The sequence below is a fragment of the Poromitra crassiceps genome (assembly GCF_964638095.1).
Source record: "Poromitra crassiceps genome assembly, chromosome: 18".
In the NCBI taxonomy this organism is placed as follows: Eukaryota; Metazoa; Chordata; class Actinopteri; order Beryciformes; family Melamphaidae; genus Poromitra; species Poromitra crassiceps.
Window position 1 is genome coordinate 17,797,923 of NC_139636.1, and position 19,109 is coordinate 17,817,031.

The 19,109-nt window shown below is 44.2% G+C and overlaps 1 protein-coding gene across 1 annotated transcript; it reads right to left on the reverse strand.

The window, feature by feature from the left end:
* Nucleotides 1-801: 801 nt before the first annotated feature.
* phrf1 (PHD and ring finger domains 1) lies at nt 802-19,104 on the reverse strand (the record flags this gene model as incomplete). Its single annotated transcript, XM_083654732.1, has 18 exons — nt 802-3,251; nt 5,073-5,204; nt 5,455-5,616; nt 6,934-7,001; nt 7,694-9,510; nt 9,629-12,353; nt 13,176-13,333; nt 13,480-13,602; nt 14,420-14,613; nt 15,036-15,154; nt 15,408-15,540; nt 15,912-16,099; nt 16,342-16,433; nt 16,606-16,739; nt 17,364-17,447; nt 17,585-17,778; nt 18,158-18,268; nt 19,017-19,104. 18 exons carry the CDS (start codon nt 19,102-19,104, stop codon nt 3,087-3,089), a joined length of 6,687 nt encoding a protein of 2,228 aa, XP_083510858.1. The 3' UTR covers nt 802-3,086.
* Between the last annotated feature and the right edge of the window lie 5 nt (nt 19,105-19,109).

Here is a 19,109-nt window from a genome sequence, read left to right on the forward strand (position 1 = left end):
CCTGATAATCACGTCACTGTCACTATCACTATCAATTCAGAGATTGTAACCAAAATATGGTATGCAGGTATCTAAACAGCATCTTCACATGCAACCCCATGTTTTATGACTTGGCCACCACAGTATGTCAGAGTAGATATGCACAGACTTTTACAGCTGTCTATATTGTATATGTAGCACCCTACAGGCTGTTACAGGGATGTTCAACACAGCACTCTGGCTGTATGAGCTGGCCTGTCACATGGTCACTGTGATCATAGTCTCGCTTGCCAGACTGTCTCCACACTTCCTTTTGTGCTGTAGTAGTGGGTCACTGAGCAAATCATTAGCAAGTTTTCAATTCAAGACAAGCTTTGATACAGATAACTGATAGATAATTATAATGATGGGCCACTTTACTGTCAAATACAAAAGTCGGGGAGGTACAGGATTGAGCTGATTGGTGTGTTACTCTGTTAGAGTTGAAGCAAAAAACATGCTCTCCCTATCCAGCCCTTACACTGTAACTTCAAGTTCATTATCTATATATATATAAAAGGGGTGAGTGGGCGATCTCTGTCTTTTCTCTGTGTTGTGTTTAAATTTTTGTCCCACTGATGTCATAAGAGCAAAGAATCTTATGACATCACTGATGATGTCATAGTGATGTCATAAGAGCAAATTCATCTTATGACATCACTATCAGTGATGTCACAAGAGCAGCGAGGCCACGCATCGGCTGAGGTGTGGGCAAGGCCGCGCAGCAGCCGAGCTGTGTTTGCAAGCTGCAGGGGAGATACCTAGTTCATTAAAGACCATGATTTTTCTTTATTAAAACATTGTCCAGGAAAAAACATATTTACAAATGACAACACCAGTAACAGCAGAGATCAGGTGTTACAGGCAAGGAAACTGGAAGCATTAGATGTAATAACACACCTCGTTCTGATGGAAATGGAGTCTCTCTATAGTAGAGTGTTATTAATTTAATCAAATGTTACCAAAGCCCCTTAATCCATAAAGCGACAAGCAGTTAACAGGACAGAATATATAAGTGAAGCATAACTTCATTAAATTGGGAGAAATCCTATTCATCATCTATGGTTTATCATCATTTTGGGTTCCCTCTTTGAAACACCTGGCCTATTTAATCAAGTAAAAGAAAAATACAACAATAAAAGACATTCAGATAAACATGAGCACCTGTTCAAATCCTTGCACTCCTACACCTCCATTTCACAAAGGCAAATAAATTCCAATGACAAAGTCCAAGGCGAGTCCAACCACCCCGTACTGAGACTACTGGAGGCACACATGCTGTAGACACACGGACAAGGTGAACCAGCTTTGATGAGTTTTTCTCCACATTTCAACTTAAGTTTAAGGGCCAATGAGAATTAGTGAAAGACATCATTCTCCGTTTTTCAGAAAAATAAAAGAAATATGGAGGGAAAGAAGATAGAATAACAAAGCAAACACATTCAGGTCAAAATGTAATACTGCAGACAGAGCTTTAATGGTAGGATTGTTAAAATGTCCCCAACTAAGGCAAGTGTTCCTATCATACCTCTCTGGGGGTGTCTAAACTATGCATGGATCTGATATAACCTTGCAACTACAGGATTATCATTATTATAAGACATTGCCAAATAGTTACATTAGTCATCGCACATGTGGTATGAAATGAAGTAATCATAATACATTATGTGAGCACGGAGCTGGACAACAGCAAAAATCTTGACTTGAAACATATTGTTTGCATGAAAGTGAGGTTGTACCTCATTGGGCAGTAAGAAACTAATTCTGTCATACAATGCCTTCTACCCAGACTCCAAAACGCTATACTACAATCTGGGCATACTGGCTGAATCAAGTATCTGCCGTTTGAAATTAGAATGACCAGACACAGATTAGGTTTCACTTATTTAGGGAAGCAGAGACCGATGGGTTTTATTTTGCCCCAGATCAGCATGAAGAACCAAATAACCCCTCGCCACCTTATCAAAATTTAAATCAGCAGCTGATAAACTTATGACAAGTTGTTGCCCTTTTTAAGAAAACAAGCAGGTCCAAAGAGACACGTTTATTATTTTTGGAAGAATGGGCCCATTATCCATTTCAGACTTCTGAGCTAAAAATCAATTGTACTGTGCTGGACCTCAATGATTTCTGCTATGCTGCAACAACGTTCCACAATTGGTTGTGGATGGTTAAACATCAGACCATCAGAATACAGCTTAGCTCAGTAGTCCAAAAAGGGTTTGTTAAGTCACTTAATGTTATGCTAAACCTTAGTTCAATTAGACAGTAGACACTGATATCCAAGATGTGGAAGACAGACAACGGAGGCATTTGAAAATACAAAATATAAACCAATCAACTTTTATAAATGAGAACCATTCATTTCAATCAAGATTCGTGACAGGCAACCAAGCTGAAAGGAACATACAAGTGGATATATCAAATCTATATTATTTACAACCAACTAAAATTATTTTATTATTCTTTCTATAGTTTTTCTACAAAAATTTGCATAACAGTGTCTTTCCTCAATGTGACAAGCTCCTTAAATATGCAAATCACAGCATATTGGTATGCCACTTCTTAACCAACAAAATTAGGTTTGCCACTGATAAATACCCCTTCCCTCCCACAAAAACAACAAGGCCATAGAAAAGTAAAAGCCCACACTGCATCCTCCCACACATTTTGCCTGTAGAGAAAGCTACCTGATTTATCACTCAATGAGAGGCTCTTTGAGATCTGCCTCTTTAAGACACAACCTCTGGATCTCTCATCGAGGTTCTGAGCTGTACTACACAAAGACTGACTGGTGCTTGGCAGTGACAGTCCAAGAGCAAGACACCACACTGGGTGCTCTTCAAGTGATCAACAAAAAATTCCACATATTTGCATGATAAAAAAGACGTAATAGAAAATACCCCAACTCCACCTCAAAGCAGTGCACAAAACTAACATAATGCTATAGATTCATTGGGTATGTCAGAGCATCCGAGTCCACACCCGATGGTATGATCCAGTCAAAGTAAAACACAGATGAGCATTTGGGATGGGGTTGGCTGTCCTCGCCCGCGTTTCCTTCCTCCTTATGGGCTATCAGAGTCTTTCATGGCCTCAGTCTGACCCTCCTGTGCCTTCTCTAAATCCTCTGGTTTCTTGTGTTTCCTGGCGTGTTTGTATTTGTCCACGTAGGCTTTGACCAGATTGGCCACCTTCACTGGGTTGATCTCCCCACTCTTGCTGTGGCATACCTAATGAGCACCGACAGGAAAACGACATGCAGATTACTCAAGGCAAACATTCAAATGACGACCTGAGACAGAGACATGGCCCAGGCTATTTGACAAACTGCCCTGGTGTCTTCAGTGTTTAGCCCCGCCCCCTGGTGTCTTTGGCTTGGGCAGGTGAGAATGGCCTAACTGAACTCGGGTGCAGACCAACCAAGCGCTCCCTGATCCGCATGAGCAAGCCAGTCTCTTTCCAACTCAAACAGATTGTTTTAAATGAGAAAACAATGTGGTCATAACGCCTGCCATTGTGGGTTGAGTGGTTTATTGCTGTTGTCGTCAGGAACAGTTCAATCCGCTCATTGGTCAAACTGATATCTTATCTCACTCATCTTCCTTGTAAAGCTGTTAAAAAGATCATGATAACCAGGTGGCTCACTTCCAGTTCCAGCCATCTTTACTGACACCTGCACCAGATGGAATGCAAAGATGCATCGTATACAACAATACATTATTTGCCAACACTTTATTTGGATAGTTAGCCTACACAGAGTATTTGTAAGATTTCAGCAGCTTATTAGTTGACATTCAGCAATTCAACTGTTTATAGATAATCTGTTGAACATCTGTTAAGAGTATATGTAACAATTCATGAACATACCTATGAGAGTGATGAGAATCAGGTGTGTGGAATGAGAAACAAACGGAATCTGTTGTTGAATCTCAACTAATAAGCTGTTAAAACATCGACAGACAAAACAAAAGAGTTCAAGTGTTGAATGTCAACTAATAAGCTGTTGAAATGTTACATATATTCTGTAGACTCTGTAGACGCCCCACGCTCAACTCAGCAATTGTGCACCATTCATGCATGATGAGAGTGAGATGAAGTGTTACTCATTATTTACAATCGCTGATGTTCAGCAGTATCCACAAAACAAAAGACCTATCAGTGTCCAAAACTAACATTTTGGATGACATACCAAGGGCTGGAAAACTAAACTGAACAAACAAACACTGCCAAGAACATATTCTACCGGCCAAAATCATTAATAAACATAGGACCTATGCTCCATACAAATGTGTCATTGCCATCTCATCTATAGAATCAGATACTGCATATTAATAACAAGTAGAACGACCGCACCACGGATATATGCCTCCGCCAACAAGTGAGCAGTCGACATCCATGTCTGTCCAGACCTTTGACGTTTGAGCCAAATGTGAAGAAATTCCGTTACTGAGATATGGCGTTACCGAGCTTGAGAATGGCGTTTGTGAGGTCACAGTGACCTTGACCTTTGACCACCACCTTTGACCACCAAAATGTAAGCAGTTCATCTGTGATCCTCTAGTCCAAATCGCTGTTTGAGCCAAATTGGAAGAAATTCCATCAAGGCATTCCTGAGATATTGCGTTAACGAACATCGGACGGACGGACGGGTACGTACGGACAACCCGAAACATAATTCCTCTGGCCTGACTATCGCTTCAGCTTGTCCCCTTTGCTGCATGCCATTTGTTCTCTCTGATTACTGATTTATCCACCAAAGGTCAGGAAAATAAGAAAATAAATTTAGAGCCAGATCACTGCCATCAATGAGAGTACAATATAGGGCTCCATAAACGGTTGTGTATAAACCCCTTAAGGTGTAAATTCCTGACCAATGTACAAGAGACATTTGAAAGCACTTGTCTTTTGTTGACACATTTTATTTAACTTGGTTTGAGTAGTGTGAAATCCAATCAGACCAACTGAGAGAAAAAAGAAGAAAACAAATCAATGTCATTCAGGTTTGCACTAAGCAAACTATAAGGTGAGATCTTGGGAAATGTATAACCCACCTTCTGGACAGCCTTGCGTAGAATCTCTTTGTATTCATCCTTGGTGATCTCTCTGTTCTGGTAGAAAGGCTTGATGGCTAGCTTCACCTCCTCTACAGCTCTCTCTTGCATGTGCAGCTTCTTCAGATAATGCTGGTAGGGTGAAAACATCGCTCATGTCATTATTTAAACTCAAGACAACAGAGGCACCAATATTATAGCATACTATTTATACATTTATGCTACCTATACTCATGCCTTACAGTCATAGATATGTTTTATGTCAACCAAACTATATATGAGCTATATACATTCTATACATCTCTGCATTTGAGAAACAGCATGGCATGGCACTCATCCAGATATCCAATTCAGAGCTGAATCATCTGAAAGCCTGCCTCACCTTGTCTTGTTTCCTGGCCTCATCCTCTGCCTCACCAGACTCTCCCTGCCCGGTGGAGGATGTCCCTTCAAGATGTACGTCATCAGAGCTGGAGGAGGTACTAAGGGCACCAGCACCAGCCCTCTTGGAGGGGTCACTGACAGGGACAGCGCCGGGGACGTCCTATGAGAATCAAGGTTTGTATTTGAGATAAGAAAATTAAGGGTGTATTCACACCTGTCTCGTTTGGAGCAGTTGTTCCGCAACAGGGAGCGTTTTCCCCCTTGGTGCGAGATCGAGATCGCCAAGATGGTCTCGGTCCGCTTCCAAACGAACTCGGGAGCGGTTCGTTTGTGGTGAGAATGTGATCCGATCTCAATCCGACAACTGCAGGAAACAGTCCGCATTTTCGGATAAACCAGCTCCCGTAGCACTGTGCGTAATGGCCTGAGAACAAGCATTTTTATCGGTTGAAAACATCATCTTCACTCTTCAGATCATTTTTAAAGACTCGTGAAACTAGCGTTTGCACGGATAAAAGTTTTGCATGATTGCAATCACCAGAAATTTGGACTCGACCAACATAGGTCTGGTCTCCAATGGTAAATGAAAAGTCGGTCATCAGAGCCAGCCTTCTTCTGTGTTAAGATTGTCTGTCAGACTGATGACAGTGTCTTCTTCAAAATGTCCGTAGGCTACTAGGCTATTATTAAATTATTTATTAATATTTTATTCCTGACAGTACACGTGTTCATATGCATAATCTTTGTAGTCTCCGTGATAGTAGGCTAATGGCAGAAGTTGCGAGGGTCATTGTTTTATCTTTACCAAATTACCAAAGATTTTTTTAACCCCCCCCCCCCCCCTTTCCCGCACGCACTCTACATACAGTACAATGTAGGCCTACCCAACGCACACTTCTTATAATCTTGTAAAATCTCTGGGAATTATTTTTTTCCATCCCGTCTCCTGGTCAATCCAGGAGGTTTGGCAATCCTATTTGGACCATTTAATTTGTGGCTGTGTGAACACAAACAAACCAAGGCACAAATGCAAGAATTGTATCAATTAAGCCCCTGAATCGGAACAAAGCAAACGAGCTACAGTTGTGAATACACCCTAAGACTAAAAGGAAGTTTTTAAATATTGAGTTTCAGAGTATCATTATGAAAATCACAATGAATAACTGCAAGCATGCACCTATTTATCATATTCAAATTATATCAAGCACTCATGCTGGAGTCAGGGATTTCATCATCATCAAACTATTTTTACCTCCAGTGCTCCACAGTAAGGCTTTTACTTTCGTTTAATCTGAAAATGCTCCAGTCGAAGTTTCGAGTTTCAATTCAGGTTTCTATCACGTGACTTGAATTAGATAATACATTAGCTTTCTCTGGGTAAAGACTGCCACCCTCTGGTCGTTTAAGGTCATGGAAGGCACAGAGGGCTTCTGAAAATACTAGGGTGGTTCTGTAATGACAGGAGGCTGAGTCCTACCTGACTAACTGAGGAGGAGGGTCTGCGAGCTCCTTCTTGCTTCAGCTTCAGTTTATACAGAGCCAGCTCTGAGTGAGGAAAGACAACAGCATATTCAAAAAGACTTCAACTGATAGCCAGATGTAAATCACTTATTTGATCTCTAATTTCTTAGTAAAATGTCAAGATAAAGTATTCTAACTCTGTGGACTTGATATGTGTGTGTGTGTGTGTGTGTGTGTGTGTGTGTGTGTGTGGGTAAACAAAATACAACCAGAATAGTACACTGTGTGTTTATTGGTGTTATGTTTGTTAGTGGAAAGCCAATCTGGGAACCCAGAGTCTATTTCTATTTGAAAAATAGACTCTGGGACAGCCCTACCTTTTTTCCCGGCTTCCTGTACAGCGCGCCTCTCCTGCCAGTCACTTCCTTTTCCGCATCCGTTTGGGCTATTCGCTAATAACGTTAACGCAAAAATACACTGCATAGAAGACGTCGACTCGTCTCACAACAGTGGAAAATTACTGGAGGTGTAGTTGTTGTGACGAGTAGTATCGCCAAAGTCGCGGTGCAAGTTGCTATTCAGACTGTAAACAGTGGAGCACGGACGCGGAAAAGGAAGTGACGGACGGTGGCAGGAGAGGCGCGCTGTACAGGAAGCCGGGAAAAAAGATAAGGCTGTCCCAGAGTCTATTTTTCAAATAAAAATACACTCTGGGTTCCCAGATTGGTGGAAAGCCAACCAGAAGTGTTGTGGTGCCATCTAGTGGTAATACTCACTACTTGCAGATTTCTCTGGTTGAGGCCCCTCAGGCTCCTGTATGTTCCAGGTAACCCTCTTCACTGGAGGCTTGGATTTGGCCAACACCTGCTCGCCCTCATTCTTCACCTCCTCCCCTTCCTTCTCCTGTCTGACAGTCGCATCACTTCCCTCTGGCTTCTCAGACTTCACAAAGTCCAGGTTGTCCAGCATCACATCAACATTGAAGTCGTCATCAGAGTCTGAGGGTTGCTCAACCTCCTGCTCCACAGGGGCCTTCGACAGAACAGCGGCTGGTTGTTCTGCGGGTGCCAATGATACTGGTGGAGACTGACAGATCACTGATACTGGTGGAGACTGACATATCAATGATACTGGTGGAGACTGACAGATCAATGATACTGGTGGAGACTGACATATCAATGATACTGGTGGAGACTGACAGATCACTGATACTGGTGGAGACTGACATATCAATGATACTGGTGGAGACTGACAGATCAATGATACTGGTGGAGACTGACAGATCAATGATACTGGTGGAGACTGACAGATCAATGATACTGGTGGAGACTGACAGATCAATGGTACTGGTGGAGATGGTGGAGACTGACAGATCAATGATACTGGTGGAGACTGACAGATCAATGATACTGGTGGAGACTGACAGATCAATGATACTGGTGGAGACTGACAGATCAATGATACTGGTGGAGATGGTGGAGACTGACAGATCAATGATACTGGTGGAGACTGACAGATCAATGATACTGGTGGAGACTGACAGATCGCCTCCTGGAGGACACCTGCTGCAACAGGTGTGGATATGGAAGGAGAGGGCTGAGAGGTCACTGTAGAAAAAAGGGTGACATTAGGGGGCGAGTGATGGCACAACTCTGGGGAAGTTGGCTCTAATTTAATTGTGTCAATTTCACAAGTCTCAAGTTTGATCGGGGCCAGATGGACTTTTTTGATCGCCTTCTCTTCTATGCCTTTGACTGCCACTGGAGAAGGTGGTTCAATTTCTTCTTTCTTGATTGGTTTAATACTTCGAGAGTCTTCAAACATATCAAATGATGGTAGTTTTTCTTTCTTAATTTCTTTGACAACCTCTGGCTCTTTTTCTTTGACAACCTCTGGCTCTTTAATCAGTTTTGCTGTTGAGCTCCGGCTCTCTGTCCTGAGGTGTTTTCTTTCCTTTTTAACCTCGGAGACAGAACTACAGGAGGGTATCTGCTGTTTTTTCACTCTAGCATCTTTATCCTCTTTGAGGGAACTTCGAGGGAGATCCTTCTCTTTCTTCTTGTCTCTTAATTGCTTTGTGTCTTTAGAGGATGGAAGAGAAGACCCTGGTGCCTTCTGTGAACTCTTGGGTCCTTGTTCTTTCCTCCTCTCCTTTGAGCTGGACCTGGGTCTCTTTTTGTCTTTTGATCTGGACTCAACCTTGTCTCTGGAGTGGGAGGAAGATGGTGGCTGTGATCGTGTGTGATCTTTCCTCCTTTCCCTGGATCTAGATCTGGACCGGGAACATGATGGCTGTGTGTGATCTTTCCTCCTTTCCCTGGATCTAGATCTGGATCGGGAGCATGATTTTGATCGCGATTTTGAGTGAGACTGACCGCGTCTCTTCTCCTTCGATAGCCGACCTCTGTTGCGGTCTCTCCCTCTATCGTTGTCTCTCCCTCTGTCACTGTCTCTCCCCCTGTCACTGTCTCTCCCTCTGTCACTGTCTCTCCCCCTATCGCGGTCGCTCCCTCTGCCGTCATTCTTCTCCCTTCTCACAGGCTTATGCTTCTTCCTCCTTGAGTGCTCTCTGCTGCTAGAGCTGGAGTCAGACCTAGAATCAGTGACAACAGTTAAAACCCTTAACAGAAAGACACTTTTATCCTCAGTACAGGTCTAACAATCCAAAACACATACTAGGTGGGATATTATAGTGTAAATGAAATGTTTACCTGGATCGTCTCCTGTCTCTCGATCGTGACCGTGACCGCCGCCTCTTCCTGCGTGACCTATCAGAAGAATCAGACTGGGAGCTGTCTGAGGGGGAGCGTGCCCTCCTCCTCTCTCTGGATCTTGACCGCCTGGAGCTTCTCTCTCGCTCCTTGTCCCCTCCTCTCCTCCTGCCTTCCTGGCCTGAGCCATGTGGCTCTCTCCTGCCTCTGTCAGTCTCTGAACTGCTAGAGCTAGAGCGACGCTCCTTAGGTGACCCACCTCTTTTGGAGGTTCTCTTTCCACTGCCCAAGTCCCTTGCTGGGGACTTGGATCGGGACTTGGACCTCTTAGGACTGTCCCTAGGCTCAGATTTGATCTTACGTTTCTTCTTGGCAGGAGTTGAGCTGGATGTTGATGAATCTGTCTTATGGACAGAGGGGGTCCTGTTCTGCCCACCGTCGTCGCCTCGATTCTCTCTCTCAGTCTTCACAGGAAGCCGGCTGTGAGGAAGAGCTGGTATGGATTCTGTTGTCTGTGATTTCAAAGGATGTTTTACGCTGTGACCACACATTTCATCTTCCCTAGCATCAGCTAACTCTGGTTCTTTCTTAACTTTAGTTTCAGGTAATGCTGGATTTTTCTCATCCTTAACATTGGCTAATTCTGGTTCTTTTTCAACAGGGTCACATTCTCCTGAGCCTCGGTCCTGCTGTGATGCATTCTCCTGAGCACTGGCCCTCCTTGGTTCCTCCTGTGAGATCGTAGCACTGGCCCTCCTTGGTTCCTCCTGTGAGATCGTAGCACTGGCTCTCCTTGGTTCCTCCTGTGAGATCGTAGCACTGGCTCTCCTTGGTTCATTCTGTGAGATCGTAGCACTGGCTCTCCTTGGTTCCTTCTGTGAGATCGTAGCACTGGCCCTCCTTGGTTCCTCCTGTGAGATCGTAGCACTGGCTCTCCTTGGTTCCTCTTGTGAGATCGTAGCACTGGCTCTCCTTGGTTCATTCTGTGAGATCGTAGCACTGGCTCTCCTTGGTTCCTCCTGTGAGATCGTAGCACTGGCCCTCCTTGGTTCATTCTGTGAGATCGTAGCACTGGCTCTCCTTGGTTCATTCTGTGAGATCGTAGCACTGGCCCTCCTTGGTTCCTCCTGTGAGATCGTAGCACTGGCTCTCCTTGGTTCCTTCTGTGAGATCGTAGCACTGGCCCTCCTTGGTTCCTCCTGTGAGATCGTAGCACTGGCTCTCCTTGGTTCCTCCTGTGAGATCGTAGCACTGGCTCTCCTTGGTTCATTCTGTGAGATCGTAGCACTGGCTCTCCTTGGTTCCTCCTGTGAGATCGTAGCACTGGCTCTCCTTGGTTCATTCTGTGAGATCGTAGCACTGGCTCTCCTTGGTTCCTCCTGTGAGATCGTAGCACTGGCTCTCCTTGGTTCATTCTGTGAGATGGTAGCACTGGCCCTCCTTGGTTCCTCCTGTGAGATGGTAGCACTGGCCCTCCTTGGTTCCTCCTGTGAGATCGTAATCTCCTGTGTCTCAGCTTTCACAAGAACCAAGCCCGGTTTTCTTTGCTCTAAACCTTGCTTCCGTCCTAGAGCAGGAGTCGTCCTCTCAGATGTTGCATGTTGGGAGTTGCTGTCCAGACTCTCGCTCTCGGCTTCACTGCCTGAGCTGTTGGGTTCCGACAGAGTGGGATGAAAGGGGTCATAGATATCAGTCTCCTCCTTCTCCTTTTTGACCGGCGGACGTGAGGCCAGCAGCAGCTGTTTATCCCTGCGCTCGCGTCTCTTTCTTGTCTCCTCTTCCTCTGCACTCCAGTGTTCCTGAGCGCTCCCAAGTGTGGCCAAGGGATTGCTCAGCCGTCGTGACTGCCATGAGTTACCACTGGAGTTAATGCGGAAGCTCACTGTTGATGATGATGATGACGACGAGGAGGAAAAACATGGCTGGTTGGCTGGAGTGCCAGTGGAGGAGGAGGAACAGGAGAATGAGTTGGAAAAGGTTGATGAAGAACCTGCTCTGTCAGGCCTGTGCCTCTGGGCCTGACCTTCAGTCCTGCCTTGCTGCTGGTCCGCACTTTGCTGTCTACCATTGTCCCCAGCAAGGCTATTCATGCCTATTTCAGGCATGCCATTAGTACTATCACTACCACTGGCAGCAGCATTCGTACCCCTTCCCCTACTATTTCTATCACTACTGCCATCTTGACTGGTGCCACCATTCGTGGTACTACCGCTCTCCCTTTTTATTTTTGGTATCCTAGGTAGCGTGCCTACATCCACCCACACAGGTTTTGTTGACTCCTTTTTAGGTTGGGACTGTGGTGGTGGTGGTGGCGCTTTGCTCTTGGAGTGCGAGTCTGAGGTGGGGTGGATAGGAGAGGTGGTGGTCCCTCTGTGGGATCCACAGGGGGCACCAACTCCATGGGTTTCCCGTCCAGAAGAGGGGCTCGGTCTGTGGGGGTGAGGGGGGTTCAAGCGAGGATGACCTGCGGGTGGTAAATGAGAATGGGGCGCTGGATGGGTGTGGTTGGGCTGGGAGGGGGTGAGTGGGGGCAGGCAAGGAGAGCTCTGGGATGAAGGAGGTCTGTTCAGGGGGCTACAAGAGGATCCTGGTAGGTCTCCGTTATGGTGGAGAGGCAGAGAGCTGTCTCCTGGGTTGGGTGACATCCCTGGGTTGACCAGAGTGCTGGTTTCTCCTGAGCTGCTGCTTCTACTGCTACCAGGCTTCAATGCAGGTGACAAACTCACTGTAACACAACACATTTGAGGATGTTGAAACATCGATCAAAAGTAGCAAATACTGTACTACAGGGTTCCTACACATTCCAGACCTGGATTTGTTTTGAAGATTTTGTCTGGTGTTCAATATGATTTACGCAGATATCTTGCCCCTGCCCCCTGGTGATGCATGACCCTGACATGAAGCAAACGTTAGATTTACGGGACTTCTTTCCGTGGATTGATATGACTGGATGTGGTCAAGATAAAGTATTCCAACTCTGTGGTCTTGAACTCTGTGTGTGTGTGTGTGTGTGTGTGTGTGTGTGTGTGTGTGTGTGTGTGTGTGTGTGTGTATTTTTTATTTTATTTTAAACCTCTGATCTACTGACTCAAATGTCTTCCAATTCAATTGCTTCAAAGCAATAGAGGGTTTTAATAAAACACTTCAAATGCAAAGTGAATGTATTAGATGCAGTTGTCTTATTATGTTAATAAATAAAAATGGCACATTCATTCATTGCATATTAGGATGCCAAGTTTTGTTTTGTTTTTAAGATGTAATTTTAACATTGCAGGCGGGCAGGCAGGATCAGGTGCACAAACTTTCACTGGGCTTTTAACTAGAGCTGCAACGATTAGTCGATTACGGTAATCGATTGACAGAAAATTAACCGCTATTTGTATAATCGTTTAGACTCATTTTTAAGAGAGAAAACAAAACTAAAATTCTCTTGTTCCAGCTTCTTAAATGTGAATATCTTCTGGTTTCTTTCATCTTCTATGAAAATAAACTGATTAACTTTGGGTTGGGGACTGCTGGTCAGCAACAACAACACAGACACACTTACTTGGCTTTATAGCCTTGAGGGACCCGTCCCTGTTGATGACCACAGCAGAGCTGTCCATCAAAAGCATGCTCTGTCCTGATAGGATGCTCCCCAACAGATCAGGCACAGGAGTTGCCGCCACAACATCTCCTGACTGGGGTATGTCCCCACCACCCCTCCTAGTATACCATAGCAAAATAAAACATTGAATTAGACTAGCCACAACTCTCAAGCATGCACCAAAATGAGATAGAGCTCACTCCACTGATGATACCAAACGTATCATGTCAGGGCAACGGGAGGAGCTATAAAAGAGGGAGGTTACCTGGATAGGCCGGCTGTGATTGGTCGAGCTACAGGCTGATGAGAGCGAAGGGCAGAGTGAGAGATGCCTCGTCTCTTGGCCTCCAGCAGAGATGTGACCTGGACCTGCTGCTCCTCATTCTCACTGTTCAAATCAACACCAACAAAGTTCAGTTTGACTAAATATATGCTAAACTCATTTATATCTTTATATATGCGTATATATATGCGTATATATATATATATATATATATATATATATATATATATATATATATATATATATATATATATATATTTTTTTTTTTATATATATATAAAATGATATGTTTAGTCTGCACAGGGATTAGAAGAGGCCGTGTGGTTTTACAATAGCTAAGGGGTGTTCTAAGGCATGCTGCTTTTCACGGTGTGCCGCTTAGTGGTTATAAAACGGTTACTACATATAGCCTACCTGGTAAGATTTCAGCAATAAAAAATGCAATATTGATCAATAATTCTTCCACCAAGCAATGTTCTTCAGATCTTCAGCCGCAGCATTTAGCAGAATGGTCGCCAATCAACACACGTGTCTGCAGACGCAGCAACACAGAGACACTGTTTGGCGCAATAATAATAGTGTGATGCGGTCACAGGCGTGTGTTTATAGAGTATTTTACAACGGTTTCTAACGCAGCTCAGCCAATCACAATCAAGAACTGGAACTATCCGTTTTATAAAACCAAATAATGACTAATATGAACATGTCTTCATATCCATCAAGAAGAAAAGGTGGGAAACCGTCAAATGTACAAAACAAGTGGTTTACTTGCTAGAAATAGTGCTATGTTTGTCCCTATATTTGTATTTGTTTATTACTTTGAAGCGCTTATATTTGTTAGCACTATTTTCTAGCAAATAACTTAATGTTCTGACCCATTGGGAACCAACTTTTCCACTGCCTTCTTAATGTGGATTCATACCCATCAACAAATGGATCCAGGTCGTATGGATCTCCGTAGACAGAGAAGGAGGCAGCACCGATGTCAACGCGCATGCTGCCCAGATTGGGCTCCGAGGACCGGTACACTGTGGGGAGGGATGAACCATTCTTGGGCTTTCCAATCCCAAGGTTACGAGCAATACGGTCACGGGGTGTTGCTTGCTTTTTCACCACCTAGCGGGAACACCAAAACAGAGGCAGAGTATAAACAATTTAAAAACAAAATAAAAAGTCTATGAAATTAACAGCCAATGTTAAGATTAAGCACAAAATAAACCCAGTAAAACAGGGGGGCCCAAACTTTTCAGACCAAGTACCACTATGTAACAAACCAAATATCCTGAGGACCACTTCCACTGCAGATACCAACAATTTTTCCCATAAAATAGAATTTGCTGATTTAACCATGCAATAACATCAGAAAGGCTAAATAACAACATAAGGCTACGGGTTCAAAACAGGGTCTCACGCACAGTTAGACAGACTCACCAGTTTAATCTCAGACTGGGGTTAGACAGACTCACCAGTTTAATCTCACATCGGGGTTAGACAGAATCACCAGTTTAAAATCTCAGACCGGGGTTAGACAAACTCACCAGTCTCCTTCTAGATTTTGTTCTCCTCCTCACTTTGCGTTTCCGCCTCTTGACTCCTGTGCTTGCTGCTTTGCCTTTAGCTGAGGTGGTCTTCTTGCTTTTGCCTTTTCTGCGTTTTACTGCACAGTCACAAAGTAATCCTCATCACAAACACATCCTTATTCAGACCTCACAGCAGCTATGTGTTTGAGCATGTTTATCATTCCACTGTTTCTGTATAGGCATGTGTTTATCCCTCCACCCATCTTGGGATTTGTAGTGTGTCTTGTGTGTGTGTGTGTGTGTGTGTGTGTGTGTGTGTGTGTGTGTGTGTGTGTGCGTGTGTGCGTGTGCGTGTGTGCGTGTGTGCGTGTGTGTGTGTGTTTGTCTTGCCTGTCCTGCGCCGGCGGCTGGACGTGGCACGAGGCGTGAGGTCCCGTATGTACACAGCCGTGTTGAGCCCAGACACCACGGCGTTGATGGTCTCATCCAGCCAAGTGGACTGCATCAGAAACCTGGGCGCAAGCTGGCAAGAGACACTTGACATCACTCCACAGATTTTCACACGCACACACGTCTGGTGGGAACATGACTCCCACACATGCATTACTCAACTCACAATAACCGTTATGATTACCAGTCAAGGCGAACAAATGCTGGAAACGCACATGCCATCATTTCTCTCCTAATTTCTCTCAGTAGTGTCAAAAATGTTACCCAAAACCAACAAGCAATTGATGAGTCACAACAAATGCCGTCCGTAAAACTAATCTGCACAACAAGAAACTTCAACAAATTAGTCTGCAGGGCCCGAGCTTGAAGTGCAAAGGCATACGCTATGCTATATGCTGTGGTAGAAGGAAGCCAAGACACGGCGTGTCACGCCTCATGCCAAACCTGTGCAGTGCGTGCGGTGCGTGCCTGCGTGATGCGATGGCGGTTGACGTTGGCGCGAACCCTCTCGCTCTGTTGGGTTCGGGCGATAGCTCTGGTGGGTCCGGCCGCTGAGGAGCGCGTCCGGCTGGTGGTGGGACGGCTGCGAGAGGAGAGGCTCTCTGCCTCACTCAGCTCCTCTGATGAAACCCCTGAGTCACGAAGATTGAGTTCAGACAATGTTTGTGTTCTTGAGTACTGTAATTTGTCATGTAAATGTTGTACTGAGTGATGCTGGGAGTCATTTATTTCTTTAAAAAAATATATATTATTACATATATATATATATTTCAACTACGCAAAAAGTATTACAAATATTTCTTCTCCTCCAAGAGACTCCTGGCTGCCTGATTCCAATTATGTTTCTGAGTAAGTAATAATGCACAAGTCTTACTTGAATGACGGTTGTTAGCTCGACACTCGGGGCAGAACCATTCCTCTACAGGAACAGCATCCAGAGGTGGTGTGAGACACTCCATATGGTACCTACCATGACACAAAAAGGGAGAGTAAATTTCTCCATAGATGCCAAAGGCCCTGAGACAACAGTTTTGCAAAGACTAAGACTAACTTTGACAAAGTGTCATGTTCTGAACTCCACTTTCACAGCACAAGCTCAAAAGGGGGAATTAGCGGCATAATATGCGTAATATCTCACCCAGCGTCACAGCCATCACACAGCAGGAGGCGGTCCTCGCGGTCACTGCCCCCACACACCTCACAGCTGGTCTGCTCCAAGTCCATATCTACCACTTCCTCCAGACCTTCCTTCACAGGCTTCGGCACTGTGATCTGCATGAAACCGTCACCACAGATATTGCACACAAGCAATTACTCAAGAGGATGGAAATATATAAAGTTTAAAAGCGCTAGGGCAAATCAATTAAATATAGAACTGAAGTTTGAAAACAAATTGGTACTTAAAGCATGGCTTTACTGATTATCAACCCACTTTGTATCATTATAATGTTGTTAATATAAGCAGATGGGCAGTGTTTACCTTTGCTTTATGTTTTCCACAGAGAAATATCTCTCTTTTTGTCCCGCTTGCAGAAACTCCGCCCACGCCAACTGCAAGTCATTAAGGCTTGTTATGGCTCTCAATGTGATTTTCCGTGGATGTGCGCATACTTAAAAAATAAAAATAAACAATAACAGCCGATCCTGGAAGCCGACTCGGCAGCCCTCGGAGCAGATTCCGCGTCTCGAGCAGAGCTTCCGCAGTTCCGTGTTGTGTGACGTAAAACGTGTCACAGCGGAGTGTTTTGCCAGAGGATGAAATGGGAGCTCTCCATGAGTAAAACATATAGTGAAGGTAAACACTGCCCCTCTGCTTATATTAACAAGATTATAATGATGCAAAGTGGGTTGATAATCGGTAAAACCTTCCTTTAACTGAAGAATGAATGCACTCACCATCTTCTGCACTTTGCCTCCATAACACTTCCTTAGGTATATGTTACTGAAGATAATACGGTCTACAGGACACGAGTTTGCGTTCTAAATAGTGGAGAAGAAAAATAGAGACTGGAATTGAGGCATTCTGCTTTCGCTCCCACTGATGATATTTAATAGACACACACAACATTTTCTCAAACAATGCACTTCCGACTCTTTCAACCTGAAGTCAGACCCACCTTGGACCACTCCAAGATACAGTCGAGACAGAAGTAGTGCTCACAGCTCTCTGGTGTGGCCACAGGTTGGCTGCTGAATGAGTTCAGGCAGATGGGACACTTCTCTGCGTCCTCGTCTGAGCTCGACCCTGCGGGGTCAGCAGAGGTTCCCCCCGCTGCCCCATCCACGGCCTTACCATCTTCCTCTTCTTCATCTGTGAAATACAGGTACAAAGATATTGTTTGTGTGCGTTACATTTGAAATAGCTGAAATACGGTAATATCTTGAAATCTGATGATGGTGTCTAGGGCATCACATAATTCAAGTTTTTTCCTCCCCACTAAAAATCTACAAGGAGTTTAGTGGAGGTTAGGAAGGTTGTAGAAACCCCACTGTTTAAGAGCTCAGATGCAGCTTGAAAGAGAGCAAGAAACAGGGGAGGCGGATAGATTTGTAATGAGCTGTAACTTTTTTGAATCAATTGTCATGACACATCACCCTTTGCTGCATAGAAGTTGAGCAAATGATCAAACAAACAAACAAAGATTACTCATCCCACACATAAAAAAGCACATTGATTTGCAGATTCTCACCATCACTGTCATCCTCATCCTCTTCCTCTCCATCAAGGTGATCCTCCTCTTCTTCCTCACCACTGTTTGATTCTCCCTCCTCAGAGGCCCCCTCAGCATCGTCTGAGTCATCTAGGAGGATAGAAATGAACGTAATAGACAGATGATCAGACAGGTATTGAGCTCCTAAAGTGTTTGACGCTGTACTCCTACGCCATTCAATGGGAGAGAAAAAAAATTGCTTGATAAAAACATTCACTCATGAGCTCCTTTTCTACATGGTGGAGGAAGCTACGCTAAATAAGGAGTACCTTAGTTAGTAATACTTTGACAGATTGCGGCAATATAGACGAATATTATCCATACTGCTACCTCTGTCAGCCAATAATGTTGGTATGTAGATAGCGTGCATCCCTGATCTCTATAATTATAGCGACATAGATCTCAACCATATGGTCCATCCCAAGGCTAAGGCTTGGTAACATGGTCTAAGTGGAGAATCAGAACCTTGATGTTCTTTGCAACCCTGTAACTTTTTTGTTGTTGATTTTTTGTTTGTTTTTAATTGTCGCTGTCACTGTCGTTTTTGTTGCTGTTGTTGGTTCTCTATCTTCCTCTCTCTCTAGTATACCTACCTCTACTATTTCATTTGTAACTGAGAGAGCCTGCTAACTACACTTCAGTATTAGTTTGTTTTTGTCATGGTGGTTTTGTTTGTTTATTTTTGGAAACCCAAAGCTTGTGATGATATCAAACCTAATGGGTGGGAGGGGGTGGGGGGTCAAGGGGGGGAGAAAATGAGACAAATGTTTGTTGTTACTCTAATAAAAACATTATTGTAAAGGTAAAAAAAAAAAAAAAAAAAAAAAAAAAGGAGTACCTGAGATGGCCCACACTGCAGCTCTCTTTCCTTTGCTGTGGGATGCATTGTGGTTGATCAGCTCATCCTGGCTGTCGTCTTCATCCATGGCTG